Source organism: Phaseolus vulgaris, chromosome 9, assembly GCF_000499845.2.
Source record: "Phaseolus vulgaris cultivar G19833 chromosome 9, P. vulgaris v2.0, whole genome shotgun sequence".
NCBI lineage: Eukaryota > Viridiplantae > Streptophyta > Magnoliopsida > Fabales > Fabaceae > Phaseolus > Phaseolus vulgaris.
The window spans coordinates 2,512,413-2,538,851 of NC_023751.2; the positions used below are offsets into that span (position 1 = coordinate 2,512,413).

General features: G+C 34.1%; 4 protein-coding genes across 7 annotated transcripts; all 4 read left to right on the forward strand.

Annotated features, from left to right (window-relative positions):
• Window positions 1-315: 315 nt before the first annotated feature.
• On the forward strand, window positions 316-6,505 carry LOC137820080 (protein IQ-DOMAIN 32). 2 transcript variants are annotated; one of them, XM_068623868.1, is made up of 7 exons: window positions 316-543; window positions 653-740; window positions 2,463-2,792; window positions 2,895-3,107; window positions 3,424-3,504; window positions 3,605-5,360; window positions 6,144-6,505. In XM_068623868.1, the coding sequence occupies exons 2-7, from the start codon at window positions 657-659 to the stop codon at window positions 6,161-6,163; spliced, it is 2,484 nt and encodes an 827-aa protein (XP_068479969.1). In that variant the 5' UTR covers window positions 316-543; window positions 653-656; the 3' UTR covers window positions 6,164-6,505. The 2 variants fall into 2 exon arrangements, with proteins under 2 accessions (XP_068479969.1, XP_068479968.1); XM_068623867.1 differs by lacking the exon at window positions 316-543 and having other exon boundaries at window positions 554-740.
• Window positions 6,506-9,097: 2,592 nt separating this feature from the next.
• Window positions 9,098-14,788, forward strand: LOC137820344 (zinc finger CCCH domain-containing protein 6). 3 transcript variants are annotated; one of them, XM_068624383.1, is made up of 5 exons: window positions 9,163-9,349; window positions 11,903-12,009; window positions 13,002-13,211; window positions 13,366-13,490; window positions 13,575-14,788. In XM_068624383.1, exons 2-5 carry the CDS (start codon window positions 11,971-11,973, stop codon window positions 14,470-14,472), a joined length of 1,272 nt encoding a protein of 423 aa, XP_068480484.1. In that variant the 5' UTR covers window positions 9,163-9,349; window positions 11,903-11,970; the 3' UTR covers window positions 14,473-14,788. The 3 variants fall into 3 exon arrangements, with proteins under 3 accessions (XP_068480481.1, XP_068480484.1, XP_068480482.1); XM_068624381.1 differs by having other exon boundaries at window positions 9,173-9,525; XM_068624380.1 differs by lacking the exon at window positions 11,903-12,009 and having other exon boundaries at window positions 9,098-9,525.
• A 2,682-nt stretch (window positions 14,789-17,470) lies between these two features.
• LOC137821458 (uncharacterized) lies at window positions 17,471-19,184 on the forward strand. The gene is made up of 2 exons (XM_068626066.1): window positions 17,471-17,955; window positions 18,978-19,184. Exons 1-2 carry the CDS (start codon window positions 17,599-17,601, stop codon window positions 19,005-19,007), a joined length of 387 nt encoding a protein of 128 aa, XP_068482167.1. The 5' UTR covers window positions 17,471-17,598; the 3' UTR covers window positions 19,008-19,184.
• Window positions 19,185-20,139: 955 nt separating this feature from the next.
• Window positions 20,140-21,943, forward strand: LOC137821706 (probable methyltransferase At1g29790). Its single transcript, XM_068626427.1, has one exon. The coding sequence runs from the start codon at window positions 20,368-20,370 to the stop codon at window positions 21,625-21,627; it is 1,260 nt and encodes a 419-aa protein (XP_068482528.1). The 5' UTR covers window positions 20,140-20,367; the 3' UTR covers window positions 21,628-21,943.
• Window positions 21,944-26,439: the final 4,496 nt, after the last annotated feature.

Below are 26,439 nucleotides of genomic sequence, written 5' to 3' on the forward strand. Positions count from 1 at the left end.
TTGTTAAAAATAATTTAAAGTATATTGAAATAATATTGTTAGAATTAATGATATGAGTTATTATCTACATCGATTCTGAGCGAAACTATATTGAGGACACCGATAGTAAAACTTATGATCCCTTAGTTTCGTATTAGTCAAAGTTACTTACGGTGTAAAAAACTTGCATTAAAAGGTCTTGTTCCACACGAAAAAGAAAAGAAAAATGAATCGTAAGAATCTGAATTTAGAATGGAAGCTTTACTTTAGAAGAAGGTAAGGGGACCACAGGGCGCTGGATCTTAATGGTAGTGGTAATGGTCCTATCCTAATCCTAATCCTAATGCAGTGCATTTAAAAAACTTCAAATTTCTATAATGCAATTATATATATTATATTAGAATATATAAAAGGTGAAAGAAAATAAAAAGGAGGAGATTGTGTTTTTGTTGATCCATTTTATTTGGGTAGGTGAAGGAGAAGGGAGACGAAGTGATGCGAAGAGAGAAACGGAACGCGGACTCCAAGGCAAAAACAGAAGGCAGATTTAAGGAGGGAGTTGAGGTCCGTATATTTTAAGCTTATTACCTTTCTCTCTTTCTATTTCCATTTTCCAATACGGTAACCAACCGCAACACAAAGCTCCTCTTCTTTCTTCCTTTCCCACACTCAGAGCCATGGGCAAATCTACCTCCTGCTTCAAGCTAATCACTTGCGGTGGCGATGCGCCTGAGAAAGACGACTACCACCAAGTCTCCGAGGTAATTAATTCCTCTCTCAATTCACTTTAACCACTCCAACTCTCTTTCATCTTCTCTCTGCATCTTTGATCCCACATTCTTTCTCTTTTTCTTCTCCAATTCACGCTCTAGGGCTCACTTCTGCATCCTGCTTCATCAATAACTTCATCCGCCTTTGATTCCCTTCTTCTTCTTCTTCTTTTCCCTTTTTGGATAGCTTATTAAATAATCTGATGCGGTTTTTCCATCATTGTGTTTCCTTTTTCGTTTGTCCTTCACTTTCATTATTACCGGTGGATGTTGAGGGAGCTGTTTTTTTTTCTCTGTTGATTATTGCAATTATTGTGCTCACCTTTTTAAGTTTGTTTTCCTTAATGTAGAACTTTTTGTTTACATCCTACTCATTGAATTGCCAATGCATGAGAACGATCCCGAAACTGTTGATTTTTTTTTTTTAAATCTGGCATCTAGTAACTTCGTTAGGATTGTGACATTTTACGCTTTCGATATGGAGTTACTATCAACTTTATTTTTAGATCTGTGCTTCTTGGCTCATTGTGTTTTCGCTGGATGAAGTGTACGCATTGCACATGTGACTTCGAATAGTTGCACATTGCTTTCTGGTGAATTTCTTTGAGTCAGTGGAAGTTCATCTAAAGGCCTTTTGCTGTTGGCATTATGAATAAGAGTGCATGCCTTAGATGCATTAATCGTTAGATCATTGAAGCTGAATTCGTTTAGGATTTAAAAAAAAAAAAATAGTTCGTTGAATGTCTGTCTCCTGTCGTCTTTTGTGACTGATGATATCTGTCACGTGGAAAAATTGTCTGTATTTCTCTTTGTTTTCATTTTTTCAGTTCCACTGTACATCTGATTAAAAGCTGGATTTGAAGAGAACACTGTAGAAGTATGTTTCACGAGCTGACTTCTCTTTTGCAAAATTGCAAGAGTTAGTGGTTTTCTGCATCTGAACAAGATTGGATCCTTTATGATTGAAGCAGCATTCCGTTTCATTCTTACATTTCAGACACAGAGTCAATGTAGTTTTGAAAAAATTATAGGAAAAAATAAAAATATACATATTTTAACTTGCATAGAGGAAAGTTATTATTTGTAATTTGCTGTTGTTTTCCACTTCTAAGTTCCGTAGTAAAATTATCTGAAAGCTGAAATTAGAAGGAATACCATAAAAACTTTTGAATACCAGAATTTGTTTTCGCGAAGTTAGAATAGTTAATATTTGGCTGCATTTCAAACATCATGGTTCTGTTATGATTGAAATAACATTCCATTTTGGCCGTATGAATTGGACACGGAATATGGGAACTATTTTGTAGTTTTGAATAAACATGTATTAGAAAATGCTTATCTAGATTACCGATAATCAGCAATCCCACCCTAAGTAGGATTTATATTGTGCTGTTTGAAACCGAAGGGTGGGATGTAAACATCATCGTACTGAATCTCTTTTTAGTGCTAAATGTAGGGAGTAGCAATTGCGCACAAAGCTAGGAATGGAATCACCTTCCTGACTTCTTGCATGTAATTCATGCTCCGGAAAAATATAAATTCCAGCAAATAGTCTTGTGGAGGATGTTTGGTCAAAAAATATTTATATTCACCATTTATAGTTTTTACTTTCTTGCTAGCAGTAAGAAGAAACTGAGGTTATCCTTGCTACTGTACCTACATGTATGGCTCCAAGTTTGTTTTTCACACATTTTTTTTAAAACATTATTCCAGGTAAAGGAGTCTAATGATAAACGTGGTTGGAGTTTCCGCAAGAAATCTGCAAGGCATCGTGTGCTTAGCAATACTGTGATAGCAGAGTCTCCATCTTCGGCAAATAAGGAACATTCAGAAAGTACTAATTTTAATTTTCAACCACTTCCTGAACCTAATGTTGTTGAGAAGATTTACACAGCAAATTACTCCGATGAGAAGCCCCAGTTATCCTCCTTTGAAAACTCACAAGTAGCAGAAACAAATGTAATTGAATCTGAGAAGAAGGTAGATGTGAATCCACCAGAGTCTGATGTCATCATCATCCAGGCGGCTATTAGGGGGTTATTGGTATGTTTTACCTTTGTGGAATTTTGCTAATCCATAACCTTGAAAGAAGGAACAATTATTTATAGCTTCCTTTTTTGTGTGTATTGTTCTTGTTGATTTCAGGCTCAGAGAGAACTGCTACAGCGTACGAAAGTAGTGAAGTTACAAGCTGCCTTTCGTGGGCACTTGGTCCGGAGGCATGCTCTGGGAACCCTGCGTTGTGTTCAAGCCATCATCAAAATGCAAGTCCTTGTGCGGGCTCGACGTGCTCAGCAGTCACATCTGGAAAATCCTTTAGATCACAAGGACGGCAAAAAGGATTCCTCAGAAGCTTTGGTACTGTTATTTCAAAATTGAAATTTCTGATTGGCAATTGATTTGTCCTCTGTTCTAATAAGTTTGATGATTCTTGCCCAGTTGTTACTTGTTTAAAGTTGCTTCAACTTGAGAAATGATTAGTCCTTAGAATTTTCCCTCCTTAATACATTGAGCATTCAATACGATTACTGGAAGTCTGGAACACAGGATATCTATTTCATAGTTTAATAGTTGAAGTTCTTTAATTTTTAATTTGCAAGAGCATCATATGATCTGTAGTATCTTCAGTTGATGCTCTGTGTATGACCCTTTATTTTTACATACCTTTGTTTAGGGAAATGAAAATCTGATGACCAAATCAAATGTGAATTACACTTCAATTGAGAAGCTGCTTAGCAATAGGTTTGCTAGTCAGGTATGCTGAATATGGATATGTTTGTTCCCCAGTTCGTAGTTCCTATATTTTTTTATTATCCCATTAAATCTCTTCCCATCTTTTATTTTTTACATTCAAGCTGTTGGAATCAACACCAAAGAACAAACCTATCCATGTCAAGTGTGATCCATCTAAAGGCGATTCTGCTTGGAAATGGTTGGAAAGGTGGATGTCCATATCATCAAAAGATATTGCAAATTGCAATGAAACTAGTTCTCTAACAGAACAGTCAAAGGAAAGCAAGGATAGCGCTTCTGTGTTTCAATTTGAAACGGGTATTCCATCTGAACCCTTTCCCCCAGCTGCTAACACTATACCCACTGTTGAAGATTCACCTCTGCCACCTGAGGATGAAGAAAAGTCGATTACTTATGATCCTAATAACTTTGAGTTTCAAGCAAGCTGCTCCACACCATCTATTGTAAAAGATGACATGGAACAGGTTCCGGCTGAAGAAAAAACTGCATATGATGCCAAAGTTACCTTAGCCGATACCGATTCCTTCCAAAATGACAATTCGGCATCAGATGCAAGTGCCCCACCAGAGCTTTACTCTCTTCGGAAGGGACCTGAAATTGCCCCACCATCTGAACACAGCTCTCTTCATGGGGAGCCTGAAATTGCCCCACCACCAGAGCTTAATTCTTTTTATCAGAAGCCTGAAATTGACAGTGAGCAGAACAAACGATCCATGAAAAGATTTGCTTCAGACCAACTAGAGTCTGAAGGAAAGAAAACTATGAATGGATCAAAAAAGCTCAGTAATCCTGCATTTATCGCGGCACAGTCAAAATTCGAAGAGCTGAGTTCAGTAGCAAATTCAGGTAGGACAAGCAATTTGTCCTACCAAGATTCTGCAGTTGAATCTCAAGGAGACACCTTTTCTGTTGGCAATGATGGTGCATATAAAACAAAAGAGTTTGCATTTGAAAATCCTGCTCTTTATCTTTCTAGGCTTGCTGGTTCTGATTGTGGCACTGAACTCTCCATTTCTTCCACTCTTGATTCACCTGATATATCAGAGCCTGGCGTAATGGAAAGTGAACGAGATGCCAAAGATTTAGTGGAAGGGATTGGTAATATTGAGAACACAATAAACCGTGATGATGAGACCAATGTTTCATCTGCCATCCCAGCTTCTAACCTAGCTACTTCTGTTTTGGATCAGTCAGAGGTTGTGGATGTCATTAGTGGCAATTTGGGTCACTCAGTGGTGGCTGTGGACTCTGGAGAGCCTGCTAATAGTAATACTGAGAAAGATGCATCTGATCTGCAGAGAGAACCAGCAGAGTCTGCTCTGCAAGATTTAAGATCGTCTCCAGAAGCATCACCTAGAAGCCATTTAACTGTCCCTGAATCACAAGGAACCCCTTCAAGTCAAGTGTCTGGGCAACCTAAAGAGAGCAAAATCAACAAGAGTAGATCTGGCAATAAACGTCGGAGTCTATCCTTAAGTAACAAATCTCCTACAACTCCAAATCAAGATTCAGGATCAGGAGGCAGTAGGGAGCAACTGCCTAAAGATCAGCAGAATGGAAAGAGGCGCAGTTCCTTTGGCTCAGTAAAGCCTGATCACATTGATCAAGAACCTAGAGATAATAGTACTAACAGTAATTCTGTTCCCCATTTCATGCAAGCTACAGAATCTGCTAGGGCCAAGATTAATGCAAATAACTCTCCAAGATCAAGCCCAGATGTGCATGAACGGGACGTCGAAGTTAAGAAGAGACTTTCCTTACCTGGTGCCGCTGGTAGGCAAGGATCTCCACGTATCCAACGATCAACATCTAAGGCACAGCAGACTGCCAAAGGGAACAATATACATCCTCCTCAAGGTAAATTTTAGAGTATAAGTAACTTCTTTTGCTTGGATTTTGAAGCTTGAATCTTCTTGTTATTATGAATGGATCATTATTTTTTACTTCATTGAATAGTGTAAGGGTTGTTGCTAGTAAAATTATGATTAATTGATAAGCTGTTATTTTGGCTGTCTATTGCATTGTTGTGGTGTTTGACATGCTAGTAGTGGACAAGCTTCGATCAATTAGGGCTGTGCACTTTGCAAGAATCCAGCCTATGTTTACAGATTATGTCTTGGTTTGGTTTGCCAAAAGTTAATGTTTATATTACTTAAATTTTTGTTTTTGACCATTGGGTTGTTTGGGGGCGGGGTGAACTAGAATGTGAATGACTTTTTTTTATCGGTTTTCGAGGTTTGTTCTTAAAAAATAACGCTGGAAATGCACCACATTTTGAGCTCAACTGGCAATGGAGGCATCTGGTTAGGAAGGAGATCTTAAGCATATTTTCCTTATTAATGAAAAAATGTTGTTTTAACTTTCTTCTTAGGCCACCATCCTTGTGAATATATCATTGCTGCTCTACCTTGAAGATATTTGTAATGTATGAATCTGTGTTTGATCTCTTGTGCTTTCTTTGCCTCACCTTCTTTCTTATAGTAAAAGTCAGAATATTGCTGGTTATTGAGCTAAACATACTGGGGGTGTCCAGTGTCCAACCTTTCTTGTGGAGAACATATATTTTGTTATGAAAAAAGAGAAAAATAAAATCTGCTCTTTAAGTTGTACTACTTACCACTTGATTTCTGATTCTTCCAGAGAGAAAATGGCTGAGGTGAATTGATGGCGGAAGTGTGCTGACAAGCTTCTACAATGATTTGATTTGTTAATTCTATTTGAAGCATAGCTGCTCCGTTTTACATGCTTTTTTTTTCTTTAAATATTTCTTGACACTTTGCATTCTTTGCCTCCCTTTTCTGCTTCCCCAAATTTGAAGGTGCTCAGTTTGGTTGTGACCTCCGGGAACATTCATGTGTAAAAGTGAGTGAGGCTTATATATGTAATGTACATTGTTTGTTGCTCTGGTCATTGTTATTATTGTGCCATACCTGTGAGGCGCACGCGATTTGTAAGTTTCAGAGTTCGAACTTTATGAAATATTTAAAAATGTTTGTTGAATATATTTTTGTTTGGTTTTTGACCCAAATGGAGGATTATGTTACGGAAATAAGCTGAATATCATCCTGATTTTTTCCCTTTTTCTTATTATGACTTGAGTGAGGGGGAAAAAGAGCCAAAGATCAGCTGTAGTCAGACAAAGTCTTTGTTAGCCTGATTCTTTTGACTGAATTGAAAGTGTATCGGAATTTTTCATAAGTAGTGCTGTCAATTTCTCTTAGATGATTTGAGATGTCAAAAAACTATGAGTGAGATTAATTAAACAATTTTTTTGTAGTTTTATAATTTAAAATAAAATTAATTGGTAATAAAGAAAGTATTTAAAAGAGTTTTCTTTCATTAGTCCGAAGATTAAATGAACCAACTATGAACAAATTACAGAAATTTGTAAATCATCAGCAAATAGTAACACTGAACCAACAAGAGAAAGGAACAGAGTATCAGAACAAACATTCTGTTCGCCGAGAGTGTGGTGAAATTGAATACGTAAGATTCATAAGATGTCTATGGGTAGGTGCTCCTTCGAGGATAACAGTGTTTAAAGAACGAATTTCACTAACCACCTTTAAATAAAAGAAAATTTAAAATGAATTATTGTGAAATGATAATTTGTAAAAAAGTAAATTAACTTGTATTTATAATTTGTGTATAAGTTAAATTTAGTTTTGAAAGAATATTTCATTTTCTAATTTTTCTCTCTCAAAAGTATTTATGTAAAAAACTCATCCAACCATACCTGCTTAAAAGGAACTCTAAGTTGAATGTGAGTTTTATAATAATCTTCAATCAATTATTTGAAGTGAAAAAACTCTACCATTTTTAATTCTAGAATGTTTTAAGTAATTAATTTAAAAAATCAATTTTGTTAATTAGATCTCAATTATTTACGATCATTTAACTTTGAGAAAAAGTTATTATTGTAGCTAAAAAATATTATTTGTATAAAAAAATAAGGATAAAAGTACACCAGACTATTCATTAAAAGAAACTAGATTGAAGAAAAAAATAACTAAAAAACTCCAATTTAAAAGAAAAATTAAGTGTCTGGTTAACTCACCAACTATAGCGTATTAAAAGGAACCAAACTTATTATTTTGAAACTTACTTATAATTAAATTGGATTTATTTGATCCACCATTTTATACACCAAATGGAATGAAATAGAGTAAAATGTTTGACACCTCTTATTAAAAGTCATCTAAAAAGTTGTATACGTGTAACTACATAAAAAAACACTGATAAATGTTTAAATATAATGTTGTTAAAGAACTAAATACAAGTAAAAAAAATTAGTTTTGAGTAAAATTTAACGGTGGGAAATTAAACCGATGAACTCTTTTAGTAGCAAGAATTATATTTCTTTGGTCAAATATTGATCTCCCAAAAAAGAATTAAAGTTTATTCCGTTAATAGACTTTTATTATAACTATATGGTAAGTTAACTGATTTTTATTGTAAATGCATGCATATTATACGAGTTTAATCTTTTCCTTCCCACAATAATTAACTAAGAACATTTCTATTATATATATATATATATATATATGTAGAAAAATTAATCCCTTTGCCATGGATAATGAACTATTAAAATTAATAATAGTTAATCAATCACCCAAACTTTCTAGTTTTAATATCTTAATCATTATTAAGAAAACAATTAAAAAAGACATGCTAATTATTATATATAAGGTTACCTTAGTAGTAAAAGTGTTCAAGTGACAAACTTTAGTTTCTTTTTAATTTTCATAACTTATTAAGAAGAAAAAAATTAAATACGTAGTTTTATTTTGTCTTCTTATCTTAGACTCTTTTAAAGTACACAACTTTAAGGAATTCTGAACTGTAACGCGAATAAAGCGAATAATACAGTTTAAATGGAAGTTATCTTAAAATACTATCTCAATAATTCAAAATCCAGTTCAAATTTTTAAAAAAATAAACATTTGAAGTAAAATAAATCTAATTAAAACATTTTATTTATAAGTAAAAATATACAAGAGTTTAAAATTAATAAAAAAAATTAAACTCAAAATTCTCTAATTTTTATCAATAAAAAATCATATAAATATATTTAATTTTATCTTTTACATATATAAATTATTGGTAATTTTATCAAACATTTACAATTTAAAATCCACTTGATTTAAAGTCTATGAGACTCAGACACTATTCTTAAATGATATATCTATGTCGGACACACGTATCGATACTAATATTATGACAAGTATCGGTGAAGTGTTAAATTTAAAAAATACTTATTAAATTTTTAATAATTATAACATAATTCTAATACAATTTAAAAAAAAATTAATGTATAAATTTTTATTATCATTATAAAAATAAATAACAAATTTTTTGAATTAGTTATGAAAAATATTTTTTTACTTTAAAAAATCTAAAATATATGTACACAAATTATAATTTATATAATATATAAATTTGTATATTTAATCTTCATATTCTACATTTTAAAAATTAGACGTATTTTTTTTTCTTATTCGTATTTTGTTAGAGGTTAAGGGTAATTTGGGTGTGACGAGAGAGTGACAATGAGTGAGAAAATAATTAAGTATATTATATATGTAGAGAGAAATATGGAAAAATAAAAAGAGAAAAAGCGGGGGCGATAATTGTCGCTGTATATTCCAATTTGCAAGTTGCGATTTGGTGAGATTTGGGTGAGTGACGAAAATTTGGGGTTGAGAGCTTTAAAGAAGAAGGGCAAGCTGGGAAAGAAAGAAAGAGAGAAAGAGAGAAAAATGTTGTTAGCATGTGAAGAGCGAAGAACTGCGAAACATCCATAGATCGATAGATAGGGGTGCGTGTGGGAATGCGTGTGCGTGACGGTGAGGGCCCTTCCCAGTCATAAATAGCTTTCTCTGGTTAGGGTTTACTCTCCAATCTTTTCTTCCATACTCACACACATTTCCATCCAAGAAGCTTAACGATCCATTCCCTAATTATGCGCCGATTGCAAAAATCCAAAAGAGTTTCATGGGCCTCCGATTTAGATCTTTGTCAGGTAAAATCATCTGCACAATCCCAAATCCATCATCCCTTCCTTCCTTCCCATGCTTAACATCCAATACTCGCTACTCTTGTAAACCCTTTTTTTTTTAATTTATGCCTTTTTGTCTTCCATTAACCTCACTCTGTGTTCTTCTCTCTGTTCGTACTCCGTAATCTACCGTTCATGGATTCCGATTACAATAATCTCATCACTCTTGTTTGCTCCTATCTGTGAATCGAGGGTTTTAACTTTCGAAGTCCAAGTTAACACAGATGCAGTGTAATGGTGTCGGACAAGGCACGGGATTGCCCTAATTGAAATTGTAAACCCTGGAGGACTTTCTCTCTCTAACTTGTTTTCAATGAAAGTTTAGTCATCATCAACATCATAGATTAAATTTTTATAAAATAGGCTTTTAAATGATTGAAGAAAAAATGAAGAAAGAGAAAGGCAAATTGTTTCAGAATACGAAAGGAACTAAAGTGAAGTATCTCTCATGGCATTTGAAATTCCTGATGAGGTCTTTGTATGTCCTGCTTCTTCATTCATTTGAAGCTACTGGTAAGGTCGTCAGGCAATGACAAAAATATCATTTCACAACCTGAGAATTGAGGGTAGTCACAGTATAGTTCTGACAGAGGAAGGAATGGCCTTAACTAAAATTATAAATTTTGGAGGACTTTCTTCATGATTTGTTTTGAATGAAAGTTAACTGGCCATAGATTAAGATGTCTATAAAATAGGTTGTAAATGATGTGAGAAGAAAAAAGAAGAAAGGTTTTGTTTCAAAATGCAAAGGTACTTGAAAACCATCATAAGCTGTATGCTGTCTTGCTTCTTTATTCACTTGAAGCTACTGGTAAGTGGTAAGGTCATCGGCCAATGCAAGAAAGATCATTTGAACAAATGAGTCTTTGGCAAGTGCATCTTTGACTCTCCATGCCATTTGCAATCTTATAGACTGTAGGAGAATGACATGCAAGAGAAAATAATTACCAATTAGTTTTGCTTGAAGAGCTCTATTAAAAGTCACGAAGAAGGTGATAATGTAATTAGCAAAATGCATCTACCAAGATTTTCTGGCAGAAATACAGTATATATTATATCCCTACTGTCCAAATTTTCGTCCACCAGGATAACCTCAAATTCCTGCGGCTTGATGACTAAATTTGATTTCTGAACTGTTTGTATGTTTTAAAAAATTGAAATTGTTGTGTGAGATAGTACTCCTTGAATGTGTAGGTTCAGTTTCGTGGAATGCATTATGTTGTGGAGTTGATGTTTGTTGTTGTATGATTAGAAAAAGCTGTTAATAGCTTACTGCAATCTGTAATTTAATGCATAGTTACATGGAAGACTTCATGTGTAGGGAAAAGAAATTTCGGTACCTATGTTAAATTCCATTTGAAACATAATTTATTCTTGGAGAGTGAATGCCTTGTATCAGCTAGTCAGTCAATTTCTTTGTTTTTTAATAAGTCCCCTTTTGTGCAATTTTTTTCAAAATTTTCAGTTGTACTTTCATTTTCACAGGGCACTACCATCAATATTTCATATAGGATGTCTTTCTGCTTTCCACAAACTTAAATGACACTGGAAAAGTAAAATTTTCCATAATTGGATCAGATCTTAAATGTTTTAATGGTTTGAATATATGTCCAATTATACGTGATACTGCAATTGCACATTATATTTTCAGACATTTTTTAAGTAATTTGGGGTGTAGATATGTGGGATTAGATTGCTTATGCTGCCCTCTAGTGCTTTATTTTCTGAATAAATTTATACTGGTCATCCTAAAGTTGTCTCTATTTTCCTTCTGGAAGGATAACTTTGGGAGTTGTTTTAGTTATTTTGTTAACCTTTCGTAATTGCTCAAGTGAAAAAGGGGCCATTCTTCCGGGTATTTTCTATTTCTTTGAGATGTATCCTTGTGTGTGACTGTTAACTTGTATGCTTACGCTTTCTGTCTATAACAATGGATTAGTTGATTCCTCTGACTTCTTTTGTTCCATTGGTGGTGGTCTGTAATATTCTTGTATGCCGCAATTGTTTCTATAAAAGAAGATAATATTAATTTCAAAGTGATGCATTGATCTGTCCAGCTATTTCTTCTGTGATGTTGGTTTTATTGTTATGATTAAAAGAATTCTGCATAACCCTTATATCTGTACTTTTCAGTTCCTTTTTTTTTCATAGATTATGTGTGGTTGCAATTGTGTCCGTGAGTCCCTGAAGAGTTAAAAAAATAGCAGACCTTTTGTTTCTTCACTGCTATTACTAATTACAATGGACTTTTGTTGTTGTCCAATTGAATTGGTAGAGTTCTGCAGCTTAGACATCTTTGTTGTCTTTCACTCTAAAATTTTGTTATTTTTCTGTTTGAAAGGAGTCTAAAAGCAAGACCTCAGCCACTTCCAACATGGGAGGGCCAAGTCACAGTGATATTTTCTCAAGATGTACTGCTGGTGCATTCAGAATTATCAGAGGAAAAAGGTGACAAGTTTTTGGTTGGCCGGCCTACTAACTCAGATAATAATACCTTTCAGAGTGTGACTATATAAGTTCTATGCAGTCCAAATCTGAGAAGAAGAGGTGGAAAGATATAGTCAGAGATGTTTTGAAACTGCTTGCCCTTTGGATTTAAGAATCTGTTATTTTTCCTAATCAGGGATCATAATTTGGTGTTACCCCTAGTATCAGTCTGTGCACATTGGACAAGGTGTTACTCACTTGTGGGCAGATATTTTTGTGTGTCCAGTTTTAATGAGACGCATCAGTATCTTCCCTAGTACTATGGCAAGATTGTAACTTTTGGTTTTATTAGTCTTTCCATCCAGGGTGGGGTATTCTGGATGCAGTTATTCCTGGAGTCTACAGTAGTAGGCTTTGAAAATCTTAAAGAATACTAAGGAATCGAAGATATTGGATCTTGGCCTTTCATGTACCTATTGGATGAAAAATATGATTGTGTATATAATTTTGGATGGGAATGTGTTTCTGATATGATTGCAACCACTCCGAATGCTACTGCATCTATTAGTTTCATCAGAATATTTTAGCTAACTGTGTTGGTTTTTATGTGGCAACAGTTCACCTTCTATCATAGTTGACTATTCTTAGATGAAATATTTCATGATTGCTTGATTGTGTGTTTATAATGATTAATGTTGTTTTTTTGGATGCGGTAAGTGTAAGTGATAATTATGTCAGTCTGAAGGAGTTTATTTTATCATATTGAGTGGTATTTAATTTTTCTATATTCAAGTTTTTTACTCAATAAGCTCATGTTCAATGACCATATATTTTCGCCTCAGGTTTAAGATGATTTTCTTTGTTCTTCAAGTATTTGCTTTTAATAATCACCTAATTGAGTTGATAGTGTCAATAATCAGTTACTGAAGAATATTCTACCTGATTATTGGATTTGTGAATAAATGTTGGAAGAGTGTCAAAGGGAAAAAGACTAATACTTTTTCATTGAACAGGTTAGGCTATTCTTATCAGAAGACTCCCCTTCACAGGTTGGGTTAAATTCTCAAGATCACCTCCAAGCTAAGGCATCATTGGTGTTGCCTCCAGGTGTATCAGGTTCTGATGACATTCTGCCTCCTGGATTTGAGGGAACTCATACTTCAAGTCAGTTTGAGATTAAGCCATCTCAAATACCAGTTATTAAGTGGATTACTCCTCCAAAGGTAGTTTTTTTTAGTTCTCTATTAAGCATTTTTCCTCTGTAGTTTTCAGTATTATCTATATGTCAAAATAGGTGAAAGAAAAGTAAGAAAAAAGTGGTTCCATGAGTTTGTCTTCGTTATTACATCTTTTTTAGTCAATTTGTTATTCTCCCAGATTGTGCTAAATCTCACATGGCAAGTAGTGTGTGGGGAAGAAAGCAACGAGGTAGAGGATCAACGACAGAGGGAGATGAGAGTACTTGAAGCTATTTATCCTCGCATATCTTCCATTCCTCCAAAGTTTGTGTCTCGTCTGTGCCTTGTACTATAATATTTCTTGGTATCCATATTTCGTCATATAAGATTTTTTCCCCCTGCATGCAGCCCTTCCGTTTCAGTGGATGCTGAAGATTCAAATTACACAGACGGGCAACCTGCTTTGATACCAATAACGCCAATTGAAGATGAAGATGCGGCAGCAGAAGCATTAACGGATTCCTTGGAACCATTTGATGCTTCACAATCTCTTGAATTACCTCCTGGTATATTGAAGAATTCAAACTCTGTTACAAGTACGCAATTTGCTCGTGGTCTGACATCTGATGTAGCTGCTGCATCTGTTGCTTTAACTAACATTGTGAAGAGCAACGAACATGGGAAATTGATCGACCATGACTTACTTAATAATATTCTCAACAATCCAGAAGTGATTGAGAAATTGGTTAGAGATTATGGAGCTACTAATAATTCGCAGAGTGTACATAATGTGGCGTCGTCCGGTGCGGTTTTTTCAAATCCTCCTATTCCTATTAATCAAGGAGAAACCGCTACACCTTCATCGATTGCTTTTTCAGCCACTTCTTCCTATGCACCATCTACTGGAGGTCAGGTGGTACCCGTTTCTACCCAATGGCCTCCTAGGCCTGCAGCCAGTTCAGCTATTGTTTCGTCTCCTGTTGAGGTCCCTGCTGCGAAAGATGTTAACTACTATAAGAGTTTAATTCAACAACATGGAGGAGAAAAACAAGAAACACTTCCATACTCCAGTAAACGTCAGATTCATCAGCCAGTAACAAGTTATGAGCCAACATACAATCAAAGAGCTAAAGTGTCAAAACCAAAGATAATGAAGCCTTGTATCTTCTTCAACAGTTCTAGAGGATGTCGGAATGGAGCCAACTGTGCCTACCAGCATGACACATCATTTCAGCCGCGAGGTAATACCGTGCCAGGGATACAAAGTTCAAAGAGGATGAAAATGGATCATGAGATTAGCAGTTAAATGAACTCTTGATTGGTGGTGTCGATTGCCGTTTAATTTGATGGTGGCGGCTGAATGCAGGTTCATTAACTTTTAATTTTATGAGCAATTGTGAGCCTTGTTTGCTACTAGTTCCAAATGCTGCATGTATAATTTTTTAATGAAAGGCTCCTCTTCATTTTGTTCTCTTTATTGAGAATCTGCCAAAATTACTACTTTTCTTGGTCAATCTTTCGATGATTGTATTTTAGATGGAGACTGATTGCAGGCACCACCAGCTGGATGATGACTCTTTTTTTCTTTACTTTCTGGCAATATAGTTTACATTTTTGTGGAATTTAATCTGCCTTGACGTTATTATTAAATTTTTTTCTCAGTGTGGAGGACATGAAATTGCCAATTTAAGATTAGACATGGCAGTAAGCAACAAATGTCATAAAAACATAATTCATGGATTATGATATATTTTTATGTATGGGGCGTTTGGATTGTTAAAATATTCTATTTTTATTTATTACTTTCATTTTCCAAAAATAGTTTTTATTTTCAATTTGTTAAGATTTATAAATTTTTGTTTGGTTTTACTTTTTATTTTTAATTTCTTGTTTGACGCACCACTTCTCTCATGTCGACCTCAGCTGCCGTCTCTCTCCGCACCATTATCTTTTGGTTCCTATCGTAAAAAAAATGTGACATCACATTTACTAGGGTTTCGGTAGAAGTTTATGGCCATCTGGATGTGTATCGATCATTGTTGTTAACACTTCCAATATGGTGGTGGTAGTAATGAGAACTTTTCTTTATTTTCTGCTTTTGATCTATGTTAAAACTATTTAATGTTTTTTTTTTAAAATTTTGAATCAAGCATATATTCAACTTTACTCATAGAGTGAAAGATAAAACAAATTCTAAGAAAAACATCCCTTAAAAGGATAAGAACTTATCAGACATTTTGCATCATTTTGTTCTCAATTCTGGCTAACACAATTTGTATACATTTGGTTCATTAAATATATTCATGAAGTATAACAAAACCTTGTATACGTTTTGCATAATAATTGATTAGTGATTTTTTTTGTTTTTATCATAATAATAAAAATAATTAAGCAAGCAATATTAAAAATAACAGATAAAAAAACATTTTAGTTTTTATCCATTTCAATTTTTTATGTAAATCAAATAATGCTAATTTTCTTCTTTTTTTCACTTTCTTATTTTCTAGTATATCAGCCAAATAAAGTGTTAGATTAAATAGGTCATCAAACATATTTTAAAAACTAGGGGTAAAATAATCCTATAAATTTTGCATTATTTTCTTCCAGGTCAATTATCACAAGCACATTAAATTTGTACATGTTTAGATTGCATGTGCCATTAAACACAGACTCTTTCTTCCCACGCCTCCATACCTTCTTATGCCACCCCATACTAAATGTGAAAATATCATTTTATCCTTTTTTTTCACCCCCTTGGATTTGAAATAATAAGTCTATGGACTATGTAATCTGGATATATTCCGGATTACATAATCCATAAGTCAATTTCATATTGAGAAAAGATTTTCGGATTACATAATCCAGAAACTAATAACACATCTAAAAAAAAAGCTTCCAAATTACATAATCCGGAAGCTAATCTTATGTATAAAAAAAACTTTCAGATTATGTAATCTGGAAACTAATCACAAAATACTTCTGAATTAAATAATCTAGAAGCTAATTCTGATCTAGAAAAAGACTTACTGATTATATAATCTGAAATATTGAAAAGGGTATTTTTGGAATACGAAAAAATTTATGGGTGTAGCACAAGAAGGTATGGAGGTGCAGGAAGAAGCAGCGTTAAACACATCCCGATTATAATGAGTGAGTTGTGACCCAATTCTTCCAAGGCGTAGGATAGGGACCAGGACCACACAGTAAAAGGTCACTGAAAGTCCTCTTTTTTTTCATGGATTTAAATTATCCTTTTAACATGTTAGTGTTTCAGAGCTAATTTAAATTTATAAAAATAGTTTGTGATTGTATAGTTTTTTCTCGATGTATTTTTACAACAATTTCTTAGACTAATAATAGCAATACTTTGTTTTAATTAAACACTCGCTGTTATTAATTGAAAATGATAGAAAATCACCAATTTATATTGGTCTCACTGCTTATTTAATGATTTCCTCACCTTATTTTAGTGAGATTCAGTAAATTTAAATCAATAAGATACAGTGGTAAAAGAGTATTAGAGATAATATCTATCTTTTGGAGAGTTTATTGATTTTTTTAGTTTAGTGCATTGAGTTTGTTGATCAACCAGGCTCCCGATAATAGGTTTAGGCACCTAGATCTACCGAGTATGTTACTGATACAACACAGAAATAAATACGAAGATATGAATAATATAAAAATGTAGAATATGGAGATACACATCTATATATTATATAATTATGAATTATATAATTTGACAATAAAGATTTATGTGCATAAGTATGTTCTAGATTATTTTTTGAAATAGAAAGATGTTTTTCATGACTGGTTCAAAAAGATTTGTTTCTTATTTTTATAATCATAATAAAAATTTATATAATAAATTTAAGTTTTTAAAAAATTAATGTATTTTTTCTTTTTAAAATTGTGTTAGAACCGTAATAGAATTATCAGAAATCCAACCAATACTTTTTGAATTGGACACTTCACGGATACGTGTTCTATAAGTATCATATGAGTGTCAGTGTCTGATATGAATATCCAACATCGACACGTCATTTAAGAGAAGTGTCTGAGTTTCATAATTATGTTATCATAAAATATCTACCTATTTAATTTTATCGACTTTTATTTTTTCAAATTCTTTAACTAGCTTTTACTCGCTTAAATAATTTATTAAATAATTTCTTTAAATATAATGGTATAAATAATAAACTTATTTTTGTCTGAATATTATAATTAACAATAAAATTAAATATAATATTGAATATTAATTACAGTAATTATTAATTAGATAGGTTGATAAAGCAAAAATTGGAATTAGGAAACCCTAAACTCATCCATCCCCAGAAGCTTTCTTGGGTTTTTCCTTTTACGTAAAAAAACCATCTTGATTAAGGTTTTGGCGTTCGTTGGTTTTGGATTTTACGACGCCGAGTCGGATAGCACAATGTTGAAGTTCCTGTCGAGAGTGAGAATCGAGTTCAACGCGTTGGATCCGCGAACGGCGTCGTGTATGGAGTTTCTGGCGCAATGCAACTCGCGTAAGGCGAAGGAATCGAACCCGGCGTGCGAAGTGGAGGTAAAGCGCGGTAAGGTAGAGTGCGCGCCGCAGATAACGGTGACGTTTGTGAACGGCGTGGAGGAAGTGTTCGACGCGACGGCGACGCCGGCACAGAGCATAAGAAACTTGATTCTGGAAAAGGGTCAGCAGCTCGAGACAGAGCAGATGTTCCGTGAAGCAGGGGAATCTTGGCCTGTTATCATCCCCGACGAGGAGCTTTCTCAAATTGCACCCCCCACCAAAGTGAGTTCTCATTTTCAATTTTATCTGTTGGTCCTGTAATATTTTTACACCTAAGTAATTTAAGTGAAAAGGCTTCATTAATTTTATTATGTGATACTTCACAATTTAGATTGCGTTTAGAGTGCAAACATAGGTGATATAGTTAACATATACCATAGTCCTTTATGCATTAGAAAGTTCCTCTCTCAGACCCTTGTTTTCGGTAAAAGCATCTATGAGAAGTCTTCAATTCTTTGAATAAATCCTCATACTTGGGGGATTAGTACCTGATTCTAGGTGGGCAACCAAAAAGATGGTGCGTAGAGTTTTGTCATGCCAGTGAATGAAAATTTTGTAGAAGGAAGAGTAGTGATGATTTTAAAGTAAGGTGTGGTTCGTAAAATTGTTTTTAGGTTTGTTAGTTTTGGTTATGAGTGTGTGCACCATAACCGGAGAATTTTGTGGATTCGCGAGTTGTGCTATGAGGGAATGTGTGGTATTTTTTTGGGTGATACAATGGACTTAATGTGTTTTTATAGTAATGGTGTTGCAGATTGATCAATCGGAATACTCGGTTTGGATAAACTTATTCGCAATCATTTGTGAGAAAATTGGGAGTTAAAATGAATTTAGCTTCTTCCATAAACTTATGCACTCAACTTTTAAAGAAATTTTCTCATTTAACTTTTCCAAAACTGAAGTGCATAATTTAATTTTAACATATTGGAGAAATTCAATTTATTTTACCTAATATTCTTCTCCTTTAACTGGTTGTGAGGAAGTTTATCCAAACATTGTCTAAATATGTTAATGTTATCACTGTTGTTTGATGGATTTTTTTTATGTAGTTACTTATGCCTGTACAACTACAGTTTATGTGCTTTGGTTTAACAACTTCTGTTCTGATAACTCAGCAATTTGGTTTAGTGTTGAATTCGACTTTTATTTATTGTCTTCACTACGGCTTCTATCTGTTGTGAATGAAGTATCTATAGTTACAACAGTTCTAATTAATTTGTGTGCTTTATATGCCTTTCTTTCAGCCAAGGAAAGCAGAAGACAAGAAGCAATAGCTAAAAACTGTTGAGCTTATTAACTGCTGGGGATTGTTCTGGCTTTTCTTGTTTCCTTTTGGTAGGCATAGATAAGGCATTGGATTGCTGCTGCTGCGTGCCTTACTGTATTTCAGAATTTAATTATTGAATACATGACTGCATATGTTTTCCATAATCTACCCCTGAATTGCTGAATTTTGAAACTGTAATCCTTTCATGCTTGCTTTTTGCTTTTTTTTTTCTCTGGCTTGCACCTACAGTGTTTCTATGGGAATGCTCTTAGCCTCTATAAAGTTCAATGTTGTGAACATAAGCTGCCAAATGACATCAGATTATTGATTCAGAAGCACAACACGCAGAAGCACAAACCTTTGAAGTTTGGCTGTCAATGTTCTTATACTTCGGGGGATAATAACTGTTTGCATGCGATGCTTATTGGCCCAACTGCTAATAATTTCGTACCATCCCCGTTATTGTTGCTGCTAATGCTAAATCATGATTTTCCTGCTGTGTGAGTGCGTATTTCAAATCTTAAGCACGAATAAGTGTAAAACTGTCCCAAACGGACGGAATTGGGAATTTTTTTTAGAATGAAACTGTTTTGCTATTCTTGAGAGATTCTGTGAAAATGTATTTTGCTGAAATTGATTTGGTATTGTGGGTTAGTCCTTGGGCTCATAGAAAGTTGTCTTCCTTGTTTTCAAAGTATGGATAAAATAACTTTGGTTTTAATACAATTGTAATATATTTAGTCTTTTATAAGTTAATTTTCATGATTTGATTGATCAGAATTTAAATTTTTAATATTTTGGTTCCTCCACGAGAGTAACGAAGCGAAGCTAGATGGTATAGGTTATAGTTGATGGAAAAAGATTAAGGAGTAGAGTGAACTGTATAATTGATAAAAAGAACATGCAAGGTGATAAAGTGTATATATCTTTAATGGAGAAAAATAGGTTTTTATTTTAATTATATTCAGATTTGTCTTTCTCAGTTTAAATTGTTCAAGGTCTCCTTTATCAGGTTTTCCCATTTTGAAATTCAATGAAGAGCATATTAAAGGATTGAGAAGGTTAGTTGCTAACACCACGAATGAAGTAGCGAAGATAAACTTAATTAACTTCAAACAAGACAAAGAGCCTAAAATGAAACGATAAGGTGGAAGGAAGTGGCCTTCAATTCATGAGAGACACTGCGTTTTTCTGTGCACCACTAAAATTAATTGCACGCAGCAGGCGAATAAATGAAGAGCTCACGTGTAATGTAACGAGCAACACACACACACAATGTTCCACTCGGTGTCGCGTTTCTCTCTGACACAAATCAATGTAGTGTTCTTCTTCACTCTCCAATTCCCGTTGTGAAACCAAGCCAAGAGATGGGTTCCGTGTCTCTGAAAATAGGCGACGGAACTGCCAGATTCAGAAGAGCAACCGTGTGTTCCTCCGCAGTTAACATTCTCATGATCTTCTCCGTCATCACCACCAACCTCTTCGCCCTCTTTGCCTTCACTTCTTCCCCAAAAGATCTTCACACACACCACCTTCTTCACAAAAACTTCTCCCTCATCTCCGAACAAGTCACCCTCATTCTACGAGAGATCGATTTGTCGCAAAAGAAACTTGCCCAAATAGAAAAAGACCTCCTCGGCTACGAAAGCATTGACCTTTCCCGAAACAACACTGCCAACGAACTCAAACTCTTTCTTCATCGCCACCACCTTCCTCTGGGCAAAGACTCCAAAACTGGAATCACCGAAATGGTCTCATCCGTGGGCCATTCCTGCGACAAATCCTCGGACTTGTTGTCTCAGTACATGAGTTACAAGGTTTCTGGACCCTGCCTCAATGATTGGAGTGTGGCACAGAAACTCGTTTTGAAAGGGTGTGAGCCTTTACCGAGAAGAAGGTGTTTTGCTAAAACTATTTCCAAGGTGGGTCTTCTACACCCTTTTCCCACATCGCTTTGGGAACCTCCAGTTAACAACACTGTTAACTGGAGTGGTTTAGGTTGCAAGAGTTTTGAGTGTTTGAAGGGTAAGAAACTGAGTAGAGATTGCATTGGTTGCTTTGATTTGGTTAATGGGTATGAGAATCAGAAGTTTGTGAAGTCTAGGAGTAAGAATGATTTTCTAGTTGATGATGTGTTAACTTTGGGAGGTGGTGGAATTAGGATAGGGCTTGATGTTGGAGGTGGGTCTGGGTCCTTTGGTGCTGTGATGGCCGAGAGGAATGTTACTGTGGTTACTACCACTTTAAATGTCGGTGCTCCATTCAGTGAATTCATTGCTGCACGAGGACTTTTCCCTCTATTTTTGAGCTTGGATCACAGGTTCCCGTTTTATGACAATGTGTTTGATTTGGTGCGTGCTGCGAGTGGTTTGGATGGTGGGGGGAGGCAGGAGAAGTTGGAGTTTTTGATATTTGATATTGATCGTGTTTTGCGGGGCGGTGGTTTGTTTTGGCTGGATAACTTCTACTGTGTTGATGAAGAGAAGAAAAGGGTGTTAACTAGGTTGATTGAACGGTTTGGGTACAAAAAGTTGAAGTGGGTTGTGGGAGAAAAGGTTGATAGTCTTGGATCAGGTAAGTCACAGGCTGTGTTATCAGCAGTGCTTCAAAAGCCTGTGAGAGTGTAAAGCTTCGGAAAACAATATGACACGATGAAACAATAATGCTCTTGTTTCTGCTGCCTCTGATGAATAATAAGTGCGTGGATATGACTGTTTAAAAGTAATGGTTTGTATATTATTCGGGTACTGCAAACTATTTTATAGGTGATAACTTGTTAGACATAACTGCTAGCTATTAAGTCTTGATTTTAATTTTGTGCTATGAAGTTCAAAGGATAAATTTTATTAGCTGCATAAGTTCTGCTGTCCATATGGATGTTCTGTGTTAATTTTTCATATTATTGAAAATATTAAGAACCGAGGCATGCTTGTGATGAGTGTTTTTTTTGTTGTCAAAACCTAGTATAATTTCTGAAAAAGCTTGTTTCTGTCTCTTTCACTTCATTGACCCGAATTCAGCCATCTTAACGATTACATGACTTGAAGATTCTTAACTGTGGAAACTGCCTTTGCTCAGTGGATATATTTGGGGTTCAAACCTAGAATTGGAAATTCAAAAGGAAAACAATTGAACTTGGAATTTCAAAAAGCCAATTTTGTCTGCAGCATTTACTTCATCTAATTATCACTTCATTTACTCTTTCATCAAACCTAATTTGTTATCATTCCAAGCAATCTTGGGTGATATCCGAGCTTATCAACAATTGGATGCTTAGAACATCTGAGGTTGGACCATGTTTTGAATTTTCGAAACTGACAACATATTTTTTTTTATCTGTTGTCTGTAAACAATAGTGTATTGGTGTCTGTTGATAAACTATATATAAGGAACATCGTTAATGATTTATAGAACATCAAATAGTATTTGCACTTTTTTTTTTCATCAGTAAAACGAATTAATAAATTTGATTCACTTCAGGAGTGATTCAAATTGTAGTTTAACCTCTTTCATCCTCCCAAGAAGTCCCTACAAAACAGACAAATATAAAATCTAAGATTCACAAAATCTACGAATAACATCAACAATCCAACTTCATACAAGTCAAAGAGTTCAAATACCAATTAGGGATAAGTTAACGACCTAAATCGAGACTTAGAGTAAATAAAAGATCAAACCTTGACTTGGACCATTACAATCACTTCTGACACATCATCCTTATCCTTATTAAAAATTACGTTATTCTTCACTCACCACTCCAACCCATATTGCACCCCAAAATTCGTTAACCAAACCTGAAACATTACACATCCCGAACTGAGAAAAAGTTGATGCAGGATCAATGTGGATCATAGTCATCACGCCAAACCACTCAAAACAGGGACACCAAACAAGACAAGCAAATCTGCAGTCGAAAAATAAATGTTAAGTATTCGCACCCTTAATTAAGGAAGAAAATCTGTAGTCGAAAAACAAATGTTAAGTATTCGCACCCTTAATTAAGGAAGGAGGAATACAAGGCAAATGGATTTTAACATACTTAAAAAAAAAAAGCTACACTGAAGGTGTTGTTTTCCATTGAATTTAATCTGCAAAATCAAATAGTTAAAATTAGCTAGGCAGATTATGAATAAATTAATATGTAAATGTTTTTTCTAAGTTCTCGTTTATAATTTATCTATAAGTTAATTTTAATTTATCAAAATAATTGTTTTCTCTAAAATTATCTGCAGAAGAGTTTATTCGAACATTAAAAAACTAAAAATGGCAAAGAGTTTGAGATTAGAGTTACAAGAAAATATTGAATGGAAAAAAATGGGTTAATGATTTATTGGTCTTATTTACAACCATGAGCCAAATAACATACAACCATTGATTCCTTGCAAAACACCACTATTTAGAAGCTTCATCCTCTCTACACTCATCTGCTGAACTTGTGTAAGTCTAAATTAGGCCTATGTAAGTCTAAGTACTTTTAATAATGATTCTAGATATTGTTTACTATTCATTCTTTCTTAATCGTATTTAATCATTAAACATTCATTAACTTTCAATGGGTGTCGAAAAATCGAGAGGCTGAGAGCAAGAATGATTGACTTCTTGACATCTCAGCACTACAATCACTCTCACTGTCACTGGATTTTACACTACCAAATTTTTTTACATGTATTAGTCACGGATACTTAACATGAAAAATTAATTTTTGCTTGATTATATAAATTGTAAATGTAATCACCACAATCTAGCACTTGGATTCCAATAAAAGTAGCAGCAACATGAAATGCAATTTCATCAAATTTTTTGTCCAAATTCATATTTCTAATAAGAGACGATCACAATTTAAATTAATAAAAAATAAATTTTCAAATATAAATTTTGAATAAATTTATTTTTTGTTAATTAAATTAATTTTTTTTTCTTATTTAGATGAATTAGTTAAATGATCTGATACTATTTTTTTCACCATGTGTAATAAGATATTAGTAAAAAAAATATTAATCTTTTAATTTTTAATGAAATTTAAATTTTAAGCGTATTAATAAATTGACTAATGAAATATTTTATTATTATATATATAAATTTTAAAGGTACTATTCTAATTTAAAAAGTGTACAACTTAGTTGCAAGTTTTCCCAAGAGAATCCTCAAATCATGGTTTGCGAAATTTGGAGCTCTATCCAACACTAGGCTTGAAGATAAACCATGATGATGTATCACTTCTCTAGAGAAGAGTTTATCCATATCCACGAAAATGGAATCAAAACCTTTTGTTGTCCTAGGAAGCTCTAATATGAAATTTGTGTCTTCCCAAGGATCATTTGCAAAAGGTGAAGGAGTATAGAGTTCTTGAGACATTGCCTTAGGTGTAGTTTGAAAACAAGAATTGTACCTAAGGTAATGTCTTTGAACCTCTTTTCTCATGGGGGACAAAAGTTTTCCTTTTAAAAACGCTAGAGTTTTATCAACTCTAATTTGACCCATGAGTTCTCCTTCATGAAGACTTTCTCTCTTATGTGTAAAGATAGTCTCGTTGTTACAACCATTGTTTATGAGAATTTGTACACTTGGCAATGGTTTTCTCAATAAGACATGACAAGTTTCTTTAGGCACTACCTCACATAAAAATTTGTTTTTATAGATGCTTATAGATAACTTGACATTCAATTGGTGATATCCTAGCACATATGAGAAATAATCTACTTTATCTTTATCTATGCAAGCTTCTTTTAAAGACTCTTCTTTTTTGCTTATGCTTGCAAGTGTTCCTTTACAAAAGGTAAGGCTTTGAGGTTGTTCAACAAGACACATATTTTCAAAGGTATTTTTAAATCTTTTGTCTTGTTGAATGACCTTGTGGGGATGAACACTCTTCTCCCATGCCTTTTGTTTCTCAAGGGTCTTCTCATGCTTTTCTTTTTCTTTTTCTTTTTCTTTAGCTTCCCTTTCGACTTCCTCTCTTTTCTTTTGTATTTTTCTTTCCTTTCTTTCTTTATGGGAAACAAACAATTTTTCTACCCTTATTTCCCAATCTAGGCAAGCTTCTATATTTTCTTTTCCATGGAAATGGGGTTGGTCTACCCTAACCTCTCTTGGGTTTTCTTGTTCTTTTCTATCTCTTCTATGTCTTCTAGGGGGTGCTTGATAATAATCATTTATTCTAAGGCTTCCCTCCCCAAAAGAATCATGATCTTTAGAGATAGATGCATGAGAATGTAATTTTTTTAAAATGTGAGACTTCTCATCCTTTGCTTTAGTCAATTCATTAGTTTTAGCCTCATTCTCCAATTGTTTAGATGAAATTGATTGCATATCCTTGGAAAGTTGTTTCAAAAGAGATTTCAAGGATTTCACCTCACTTTTAAGAGATTTAGAGGAGTGAGAAGACATGACTAAAGCTTTGTGTTTAGAAATGTTTTACTTTTAAGAAAGAGGAGGGAAGCTAATGAAGGTAGTTTTCCAGGTAAGAGAGGTGAGTCACAATGGACTACTTAAATACCAAGTCTTTGCCTTAGCCAAAAACTATCCCTCAAGACCTTCACACAAATCTTTCTTTAGGTAAATCACTTGAAACACAATGAGAATGTAGAAATCAAATTTTGAATGCAAGAAAACAATGCAAACTATTTAACAAACAAAACAAATAATCAAAGCTTTAAACAAGACTAAACAAAAGCAATTAACAATTGCTAAGCTAGAAAGTTCTAAACTAGTCGGCCCTAGGTGAGGCTTCTTGGACACTTGGAGCCCTTGAAGACACACTCACCATCTAATTGCGTAATTAAAGAAGTAATTAACAAAATTTAAGTTGCAAAGAAAATTAAGAAAACTCCCTTTGTTGATCTTTTTTTTTTTTGCTATTGACACTTCCTTGGTTGTCTTTTCTTTGTTGGGCCCTCCAAGTGTTTGTGGTGTTTTTTGGTAAGTAATTGTTTCTGCCCTTGCCTTTGTTCCTCTTAGAATTAGGGACTTAATTCTCCAATCCAGCACCTATCAAGAAAACTAGACCTCACTCAAGTCAAATTTCCACTCAAATAAGCACCAATTAAGAATCAATTTCAGCACCAAATTTAGAGGCCAAAGAATTAAAGCAAGAAACAATTTAATTGGAAAAATAGTACCACACAAATGGAGTTAAATTGTGACAACTAGAAAGAGTTCCAAGAAATATTAGACAAGCAAATAAAGGTACTCAAATAAAGGTAGGCACACAAAATGAATCCTAAGAATAGAACTAGAATTAGATTTCAAAGTAAAAAACAGCACCACTGGAAAATTGTTGTGGGCCAGAGAACGTGATTTTCCCCAATTTATGCTGAGCTGCCCTTTTAAGATTTGATTCTGAAATTTTATATGCAAAATATTCAAGATCTTAACTAAAATCTGGCGTTGGAATCACTCCAAACGCATGAACCATTTTTTTTAATAAATTTTTCAAATTC